The 10,609-nt window shown below is 45.3% G+C and overlaps 1 protein-coding gene across 3 annotated transcripts in view; it reads right to left on the bottom strand.

The window, feature by feature from the left end:
* Positions 1-433: 433 nt before the first annotated feature.
* LOC123378379 (disintegrin and metalloproteinase domain-containing protein 23-like) overlaps positions 434-10,609 on the bottom strand; it is a 242,767-nt gene continuing 232,591 nt past the window's right edge. The window contains exons 1-3 of one of the 3 annotated variants that reach the window (XM_045032072.1): positions 9,046-9,187; positions 4,770-5,191; positions 434-803 (exon numbers count right to left, since the gene is read on the bottom strand). In XM_045032072.1, the coding sequence (XP_044888007.1) occupies positions 661-803; positions 4,770-5,178 (552 nt within the window). In that variant the 5' untranslated portion in view covers positions 5,179-5,191; positions 9,046-9,187 and the 3' untranslated portion in view covers positions 434-660. Of the gene's footprint in view, positions 804-4,769; positions 5,192-7,212; positions 7,278-9,045; positions 9,188-10,609 lie in introns of those variants that run through there. The other 2 variants (XM_045032073.1, XM_045032070.1) reach the window with 2 other exon arrangements.

Below are 10,609 nucleotides of genomic sequence, written 5' to 3'. Positions count from 1 at the left end.
CATGAAAATGAATATGCATGTGGGTGTTTATGGACACTCTTCCTGGAATGTTAACTTTGAGAACATCTGTTCACTTAAGGTGTGGAGAATGTTTGGGTTTTTATTAACCTATGGGAAAAAAATTGGAAGCTTGAAGTTTGGAGGTTCTGGATTTTTAACTCTTTACCTTTTATTTTTTAAATAGGATGATCTTTTGGCTGCTGTTTGTGCCTTATGTGTATAAAATATAGTTAAAACAGAGCAAGTACAGCTACTTGGCTCCAGCCCTGGAACTGAATCCATACAGGCAAAACTGTTGACTTCAGTGGAGCTCCATGTTATTCCCCTGCTCTGCCTGTACACATCCAGTTGCATGACTGGGCCTTATTCTCCAGCAGCCCCCCCCCCACACACAATTTCAGTAGCTTATGTACACAATAAGGTGGCCAACTGCTTATAAATCATGCAGTTTATTAAAGAGACTGAATTCATGGGCATTATTTAAAAAAAATGAAGAACCACAACAGTCCAAAAAGTCAAAGCTAACCCAAAGTTACAATGTTGATAGCTACAGGCACAGCCCCCTCCACCTAGAGCAGCTTTCCAATGAAGATTAAAAACAAAAAACAAAAGGAAATTGTTTTAAAAATATCCACTGTACAGATAAGCCTCAGACTAGACTCATTGTTTCCTCTTTATCCCTAGCCCTCCAATAACTCTTCGGAGTAATGCAGATCCACTCTTGTGCACATGAATGCTTATTAAGTCTTCAATCAGCTCTTTCTTGTTCAGCACTCGTGTCCTCCGATTGTGAGAAAATGTCCCTAGAAATTAGGGAGAAAAAAAAAGAAAGGAACATGAAAATATGTCTGAGGAAATCAGGGTCAGCTTCCAAACAATGTAAAGCTGGTACTCTATGTAGCTTTCATCCTCCATGTTTTGCCAGTCTGATATTTAAGGTAAATGTTGTAGCCAACTAATCAGAGCCAATCATTGGCATCAGATGCAGTCTTACAATGAGCAAAACTAAGCAAGTGTCCATAGTTAGCAAATTACTTTGAAATCTGTGTTTTTCCATTATGGATCCTATCCTGGAGCCTTAGCATGAGCCATACAGGACAATAATAGATTTTCTCCTCGTAAGAAATGCAGAATCATAATATTGTCTGTTGTTGTCAGTCACAATCAGAACCTGATCCAAATCCTGTTGAAGTCAATGGACTCTCAATTTCACTAGGCTTCGGACCAGCTCCATAGTGATCCTTTACCATTTAATTCACTAGGAGTCTTGCTCTTTATTTGAATCAGTGCAGGATGAGGCCCAAAAGCCAGCAAGATGGTTTAAGTGTAGTTCTAGTCTGAAAAGAGGGACCCACCAAGTTAAAGCAGCACCAGTCAGACCCTGGTATAACAGATGCAAAACCCGCAGCCAATACCCCACACAACACAGCTTTTAAGATCCACAGGTCCTACGCATGCCTATCACAATGTGAAGTACCTCATCCAGTGCACTAAATGCCCCACTAACAACAACATGGGTGAAACCAGACAATCACTACGCTCTCTACTGAATGCACACAGAAAAACATTAAAAGACAAAAACACTATCACCCCTGGGCGAACACTTTTCACAAAACAACCACTCCATATCTGGCCTTTCAGTCCTCATCCTAAAGAAAACCTCCACAAGACCTTCAAAAAACAAGCCTGGGAGCTTAAATTCATAACTTTGCTAGATGCTAAAAGTCACGGTCTTAATAAAGACACTTGCAACAATTTGTAACCCACTAACCCCCCTGGTTTTTGTCCTATAAGTGTAGAGGTATTAATGGACCACTTCACCTTGAATGGTCACTTCGAATATGTGTTAACTATTTATACTAAACAATCTGTTGTAACTTGTATTTAGGTGTGATGCTGAGTACATATCCCAGACTTGAAGAAATTGGACCAAAAGAAATTGGTCCAATAAAAGATATCTCACCTACCTTGTCTCTCTAGGTAAAAATAGCAACAGACCTGCTCCCTATGTTTATTACAATCATAGCTGCTTATTTTAGGGACATAGGTAAGCTTTTACTGCATTTCACTCCTGTTAGCCCTGCAGAACCAACACAGCTAAGAGAGAACAAGCTAGATTATTTTCCTTCTTGTGCACAGTCAGCAGGATTGAATGCTAAAAATCTAATTACAGGTTCAATTAATTACACCTGTACAAACCCACTGTGGGAATTGCACAGGTGATAGTGGAGGCAGAATCTGACCTCATACAATAGTGTGAGAAAGCAAGAGCCACTGCATGTTGAATGTGTAGGGCTATGAAAGGCTATTTCTGGACTTGTGGATGGAGCATATTTGCCTTGGAACCCTGGAGACAGAATAAGCACCTCATTTGAGAGTATTCTTTTTTACAGAGCTACTGGTGAAAGCAGAGGCAAACTAAGTGAAAACCTGAAGAGAACCCTGGGGGCTGATTCCTTGATAGGCAAGCAATGTGCTAAAGTTATAGCTTAGTCAACTAGTACTTCAGTGAGTATGAATTATTTATCATATCACTTGGTATATTTGATGTGGAAAGTGATGGCTTTTTTTCTGTGAATGATATTGAATGCTAAGGTGCTTATTAAAAAGCACCTTTTAGACTGACTCTACCCTGAGGATTAACCACCAGGAGGCAGTGTGGCATAGCAAACAGGCCATGGAAATGTAATTCGGGTACCTGAGCGTTATGCTTAGTTCTGTCACTGACTTGTGACATGACCCTGGGCAAGACACTCAACCTTTCTCCACTTTGAGATGTATAAGAGAACAGTGCTAAGTGGAGCTATATATTTCTACAGCTCTTACAAGAGCTTTAGTTAGTCCTTCATTGCATAAAAGCCCACTCTCTAGCATTTGCTACTAATGATAAACAGATATATTGACATAATTAGTGAAACCGAGGAGACTTACCTTTTGGTATCCAAATCAGATGTGCTGATAATACCCAGCTCTCTTGATCCCTACACCTCAAAGCATATTATTAAGGAAGCAGCATTAGTCCAATTTTCTAGCTAGGGAAATTGAGGTACTGTGAAGTGACTTACCCAAGGTCACACTACAGATTCGTGGCAGAACTAGGAATAGAACTCAGGTCTAGCTGCCTCCTAGCCCATTTCCTCTAGCCAGTGGACTGAGAACTGAGCTGCATTGACTCAGGGTTTTTCCCAGTTTGACTGATACCACTATAGTGGGCTATCCTAGATATTACTGTGACTAAGGCTCTGAGGCAGCTTCAGATATTACACTATTGTTGTATGTTAGGTTTAAACAGTGTAAGCAAGCATTAAATATTTTCAAAAAGTAAGACAAGGATCATTTCAGTTTGTAGCAACTGAGTGTGAAAAGATACAATAGAAGTATGAAGGAAGAAACTTGGAAGACTGTTTTATACTCAAAGAAACCCACTGAAAGTTGCCTTGGCTCTCCCATCTAGACCCAGAATTGGTCCATGAAATCATTCAAATGCTAATAGTTCAGCTCAAACTAAAGAATCAAGCTTGCAGAGTTTGTTATGCTTAAGAAATGGAAATTCAATTCCTCATATAATTTGCAGATAGCAATCTCCTTCTAGCAATTGACTTTTGGTTTCACTGACTAAGCAAGGCAGATATGAGCAACCTGGTTTTAAGAAACTACAAGACCTTGGACGAGAGCTTAGATAGTTCTACAACAACAAAAATTAGGCTGTCACTGTAGCAGTCTGACCACTACCAGCTGGTGTTAGTCAACAGCATTAAGAAATCAGATGGACTGATTACAACTCACAAAACAGAGTCGGAGTAAGAACAGAAGTAAAATATCCTTCCTTTTCTAAGAGTGTGCGTGCACTGGACTGTGTCTAAAAATCTCTTCATCCTACTTAGTGTCATGATGTATGGTATCAGTCTTAAGCAGAAAGGACGTATTTAAAAAGAACCTGTGCACACTAACAGCCTCTACACAGCCTGATTCCCAGCTTTGTCTACATGATCTACCAGTAACCAGGCCCTGGCTGGAACTTGGAGACAGCTAGTGGCAAAAAACTTTACTCACGGTATATTAATTAATTGCGCTCATGTTTAGTATCATACTCCACAATGGTTCCCGTGGGACTGCTCAAGGAGTAGGATACACCTCTACCTTGATATAATGCTGTCCTCGGGAGCCAAAAAAAAAATCTTACTGCGTTATAGGTGAAACTGCGTTATATTGAACTTGCTTTGATCTGCTGGAGCGCACAGCCCCGCCCCCGAGCGCTGCTTTACCGCATTATATCCGAAATCGTGTTATATCTGGTGGTGTTATATTGAGGTAGAGGTGTACTACTGAATGTGAGTAAGGCTGGCCTAGATCAGGCATTACCCAGTAAAACTGTTAATGGGGCAGTATATCTTCACGGGTTGGTTACTAATCTATCTTCCCTGCCTGTATCCATGTATGTTTCAAGTGGTTCATTTCTACCTCTTCTTATGATCCCTGTGGGAAAAACCAATCATATATTGGGCTTGATCTGCAGTTGCTTCTCAGGCAAAACTCCCATTCAGAAGTTTTTGAGCATGATTAAGCTTCTTTATTGAACATATTAATCTTTGACTTGTACAGCACCAAGCAACTCAGTTGTTTTTATGCTAACCCTTGCATGGTTCTCACTCTCCAATTCAAACTTGCATCCATCTGTTTCTATTTCTCTACTGGTGTCTGATTTTTATGTACACTGATGCTGTTTCTCCACCACAAGGTGTACATGTATTGGATAGAGAAGTAATAACCTTGCTTTCGCTCTGTGAGCTGAGAATGGAGAGCTGTGATTTTCTGTTCAGCCTCCGCCACTTGCCTCCTCCCTAGGCCATGGGTTCTGGAGAGCACACAGTCTACATAGATATCCCAGAAGAGCTGAGCCAGGTCCCAGAACAGAGCCCCATGCTTCAAGTTCTCTGATGACTTCAGGAAGATCATAAAGTCCCAAAAGCCACTGACAGAGTCAGAAATACGCGGCTTCCTCATCTCCAGCAAGGCAGCTGTGGAGAACTCCCAGCACTGGGGATCAGCTCGGCCAAGGGACAGTGGATCATTTTGGCTCTGGCAGAAGAAAGGAGTCACACAAAACACTCCCATGATTAACAGAGAGCAGATAAGTCTCACGTTGGAGTGAATTCTTCCTCTGTTCCCAGGATCCATTGTGTCACTGAAACTTCATAAAAACAAAAGAAGTTGGAAAAATCGTCTAACCTTCATATGTTACTGGGCTAAATGAAGGAATGGGATAGATGAAATCAAATCCTACAGCCTGTTTTGTACAGGGGGTTGGCCTAGATGATAGCATTGGCTTCTGGCCTTAAGTCTGGTGTGTACTTTGTTTGTTAATTCAATTCCAGTATATTTGATATAAACATCCAAGTTTATTACCCAAAAGCTGAATCCACTAAATTCAAGATTTCTTCTTATCTAAAACAGCAGTTTGTCCCCTGACATAAATTGGCCAAGAACATCACCTTCAATAGGAATATTTTACAAAGTATATTTCTTTCACAACATTTCCAAAATAATGTTTAACTGTGTGTATAAATTAATTTTGGAAAGGCTCTGGAATGAAGTGTGCAGGTCGTATTAAATACACACCCTTGTAACAGATGACTTAGTGACACTTTCCTGTTGAGCTAGAATCATGAAATTTGATACTTACATGTTTATATGCTACAAGGAGAAAATATCTGAAATCTGACCTTCCCATTAGCTGTCCCCAAAAAATCACCACTCTAGTTAATTTCATCCACTAAATACTCTTGCATCTGTATTAGGGGATAACAGTTTACCAAAAAGAAAAATCCTCACAACTTATACTGTGAGTCAATCATGCTGCTAGAGGTCACCATTTCTATTTCAGACTTTGGCCATGAAGTAATCCATAATTTTTTTTTTTGGATGGGTGATCAAAGCTGCTTTTCCCAATATTGCAGATAGTTATATCACTTGCCCCAATTGCTGCAGGGAACAATTGGATATTTTATCTCAGGGAGCCAAAGCTAACTTCTGAAACTATAGCTAGGTACAGCATAACTTTGTATAGCTAGGCCTCTCCCATGCCTTTGAGGGTACAGAGGGTCCTTGGACAACAAACATAAACAGAACAGTGCTGTTCTGCTGTGTAAGGGGAATGAATGGAATCGGGGCTGGTCATGCAAGGGGATATACACTCCCTGCCTAGCATGCAGCTTTAGCCTCAGCAGGGTGCAGGGAAAGAACAGGGGTGCTGATCTTGGACCCTCCCTCCATTGGAGGGTGTCTGCTAAGGACCTCTTAGAAGTTCCATGTCTTGGGATTAAGATTCCTCCCCAGCATTCAGCCCTGCTACTTGGTTTGGGTACAGGAGGATGGGGATGGAGGGGGAGAGAGAGAGGAGGAGGGGTATTTACACCCTAATGTGATTTAACATTTTAGAGATTTACAGCAATTTATAAAGTGAATTTGGTGCCCATAAAAAACTCTAGTTTGACAACCCTGGATCTGAAGTCCTACATTTTATCAAAAAGAAAAAGGGCAACACAGGCTCTCCTACACTGCCTTGCAGCTGTAAGAAACCCTGCCCTCAATGAAGTGCCAGGCCAGCTCACACCACGGTGGTGGTAGTTTTATGAAGTTGATGCCTGTCTAATACAAACTGGACCCTCCTCATCTTCAGCCTGAGACTGAAGCCACCTGGTCTCCACAAGCACCTCCTGCACTATACTCTATTGCTGTCGGTATGTGTTGATTGAATACTCTTTATGGTCAGTCTCCACGGCTGAGCTTTGGTGCCAATCTTAGGATGCTCTTAATGAGGCCCTTCCCCATTACAGCTCCCACTCTTACTATGTAGTACAATATGTACCCATTTGCTCTGACTTTGTCAACTTCAAATCTGGTCAGTTAAAAAAAAGCGTGAGTTTAAAGTCATTCAGGTGCTACAGCTGCCTCTGATTCCCCTAGCAATATTTGGCTTTATTTATATTTTATTTTCTAAAAAACCTCTCATTTAACAGGAAAGAGCCATACAACCAAAAGCTGTGTAAGAGATTGACCATAATGCAGGCTAAATAGTGAACCGATTAGATTAAAAATGCACATAATAGCTAGCTCTCTTAACCTGTAAATCTCAAAGCACTTTACAAAGTAGGTGTATCTTTATCCCTGTTTTATAGATAGAGAAACTGAGGCACAAGTAGGCCAACTTACTAGGCCTCAATGCTTCCCAATAAAGAGAGTATTTTTCTCTTTTAGTTCTGATGCTGCCAGTAATATAAATACTTCAGGCAGAAGTGTGATAGTTAAGTTGGTGTCCCGTTAAGGAATGTGCTCTCCATCCAGATGACAGCAATCTGGTGTATGTAGCTATACTGATCAGCCATTGTAACACCTGTTTCGTTTTTGCACTTGGAAACTCTTCCATAAGTCTACATTACCCTACAAGCCACCAGACAGCAATTAAATAAGTACTCTTTGGTCACTACCACCCTGGGCTAATTTTAATTGATGATTTAGAGGTAAAAGGCTTTATCTATTCCCAAAAAGCCAGTCCCATCCAGATGATGGATGTAAACTAAGATATAGGAGTCTTAGTGCTTCATTTGTTTGGGAAAAAATGGTGAATATTTTTACAATTTTTCAGAAATGTTCCTGGAAAATTTCAACCTGCTCTAAAAATAACTGGAGGAAGATTCCCTGAAGTCTAGTCTTTACATGGAGTTCTGATTACCCTCCACCCCAAACATGCTGTTTGCATCCTCTAGGACCTTCTTTGAAATTCTTCCATTATTTTGATATTTAGAAAAACTTTAAGGAGAGTGATTTGTGCTATATATTTCAGCCTATTAACTTGTAGCATCCATATAATATGGTTCAGATAGAAGAACTGTGATTGATTTATCAGTCTAGGCACTGAACATAACAAATACTTAGACTTAAATGAAATCTCATAAAATGAAAATATTGAGAAAACCATTCCTAGCGATGACAGGGAAATATTCACCAAATACTCCCTTGACAAACTCTGTTGGTAGCTACATCTCATTGAGGAGCTAGATGCTTTCGTCAGGAAACAATGCCCTCTTCCAAAATGGAAAGATTTGGGGCCAAATGTTATATTAGCATAAATCCCCATAGCTGTTGCAGCTTAAATGGAGTTAAGTTGCCTGTCCCCAGAGTAATTGCTCTTTCAGCCCTTTGGCATTAAAGGTATATCTGAGGTGATCTCTTGTTCTGGCTTCTATTCAGAGTATGCATTTATATGAAGAGGGTCTTTGCCTCAAGAGCAGAGCACTCTGCCTTCTCCATAAACAGCAAAGGGGTTGAGTATTTACTTGTCAGCCAAGTGACAAGAGTTACATGCAAGTTGAGTAGTGCAGATTGCAACTTCGCATGGGTGTGTTTATTTTCCCATGAATGGTCACACAGGGCTGCTCAAAATGTTCCTATCGACCTACAGTAAATATGTCCGGTCTGAAGTAGTGGCTGTCTACATTGCAGTAGCCTTTTGTAATAGTTCAATATTTTAAGACCCCAGAGCCCAGGTCACTAAATCTAAACAGATGGAACTAGTCTATCCCGGCCCCCGGGATCGCGGGGGACACACACCCGGCTCGGCAGCGCGTGGGGAAGCGGGGTGAGGAGCTGTGTGTCTGTCACCTTTACCACAGCGCCGGACACTAGACCGCCAGGCGGGGGCTGAGCGCGGGCGAAGCGCGGATTTCCTGGCCCGGGACAACGAGTTGCTTCAGCTGCAGGTTTTGTCCCAGGAGGTGCATGTTTCCCGCCCCCCGGGAGTGAAAGCTGCGACCAGCAGCCCCCTGCCCAGCCCCCTGCCAGGCGGGGCTCGGTGCCGCTCCTGGCGGGGCTCTGCTGGGCGAGCCCGGGGCAGCTCGCCGGGCTCCCCGCCCGGACACTGGCGTGAGGGCAGCCACGGGGACCCGCCCGGCTCCGGGGAGCCCCTCGCCTCTCTCCCCGGCCCCGAGCCAGCGCTGTCCCGGGTGCTGGAGTCCGTCCCGTGCCCCGAGCCCGCCCCCGCCTTACCTCCGCCAGCCGCCGAGTCCGACTCCAGCCCGCTGGCGCCCGGCTCCCGTGGCTGCCCGGGCTCGTGGCGGCTCCTTAAGAAGGGGGCGCGCGGTCCCTCCAGGTTACGTCAGGGCTCCTGGGCGAAGCCCCCTCCCCGCCCCCCTTCCGAGACAGGCTCCGGTCAGCTGCTGCCTCAGCCCCACGGGAACCCCCGCCCCGCCCCCGCGGGGCTCGCGCCCGCCACAGCCCCCGGCCCGAGACACCTCAGATTCCCGCCCATCCCCGGGGGGAGGGGGAAGGGGCTCGCAGCCCCCCGCGCGCTGAGGGAAGGACCCCCCAGCTTCTGCCTCGCGCCGCGGGAGTCCGGCTGGTCCCGCGCTCGCACCTCGGGCCCCCGCCTGGTAGGGGCCGAGCCCCACGGCCGGCAGGTGCGGGGAGCGGGCTAGAGCCTCCGCCCCGGGCACTGGGTCCCGCCGCGCGGGGCCAGGCACCAGCTCCGGCCCCGGGGCCGCTTCAGAGCGTCGGGAACGGACCGAGTAAGTTTCCCCGCACCTGCCCCCAGCCCGGTTTTGACGTATAGTATATAGAGCAGTCATATGAAATTTTAGTTTGTACTGACTTCGCTAATGCTTTTTATGTAGCCTATTGTAAAACTAGGCAAGTATCTAGATGAGTTGATGTACTCCATGGAAAACCTACCTATACCCCTGGTTGAGAATCACTGATTTAAACTACAATACAGAACTGCATTTCCTGCACCCCTCAGAAGCAGTACAAAGGCTTGCGGGAGTCAGGGGTGACAGTGGAGTTGAGGAAGAGGGAAAGAGCCTGGGAATGAACTTGGAGGGTTGCTGGGTATGGGTGGGAGAAGAATGGAACAGCTGTTTTAGGGGTGGGTGGGATTACTGGGGATCTTCCCACATGCAGACCCTCGCTGACCCCTAGCCTCTCCCATTCAGTCAGGCACACTTGTCCCATTTCCCCCTGCAGCCCTCCTCCCCCTCATTCCCCTGTGGCCCTGCAGCCCCACTCCCATTCAGCCTCCATCCCAGCCTGTCCCCTCACTAGCCCTTCTGAACCCCAGTTTGTGATCCCCCAGCAGCCCCGTGTGCCCCACTCTGTTACCAACCCCACATATGTGCCTCCTGACCTGGCACTGTGGCTAGGGCACTCTGAGGAACGCAGCCTCCTTCCTTCCGCTGTAGCTCACTGCTATGGCCGTTGAGTTGGCGTCACTCTCTTCTGCAGGGCCGGCTCCAGCTTTTTTGCTGTCCCAAGCGGTGAAGGGGGGGAAAAACCCCAAAACCACGATCGACAGCACTTCAGCGGCAGCTGTACCACGCCACTTCATTCTTCGGCGGCAATTCGGCAGCCGGTCCTTCCCTCCAAGAGGGACTGAGGGACCCGCCGCCGAATTGACGCTGAAGACCTGGGCGTGCCACCCCTTCCTATTCGCCGCCCCAAGCACCTGCTTCCTGCGCTGGTGCCTGGAGCCAGCCCTGCTCTTCTGGCACCACAGTAGCCCCTAGTCGGTGAAACATGTAACTGCAATGCCTCTCTGCAGAAAATACATTCTAACTGA

This window comes from Mauremys mutica, chromosome 10, assembly GCF_020497125.1.
Source record: "Mauremys mutica isolate MM-2020 ecotype Southern chromosome 10, ASM2049712v1, whole genome shotgun sequence".
Classification (NCBI taxonomy): domain Eukaryota; kingdom Metazoa; phylum Chordata; order Testudines; family Geoemydidae; genus Mauremys; species Mauremys mutica.
Note: the sequence above shows the minus strand (reverse complement) of the source record. Positions and strands in the feature narration are given on the sequence as shown.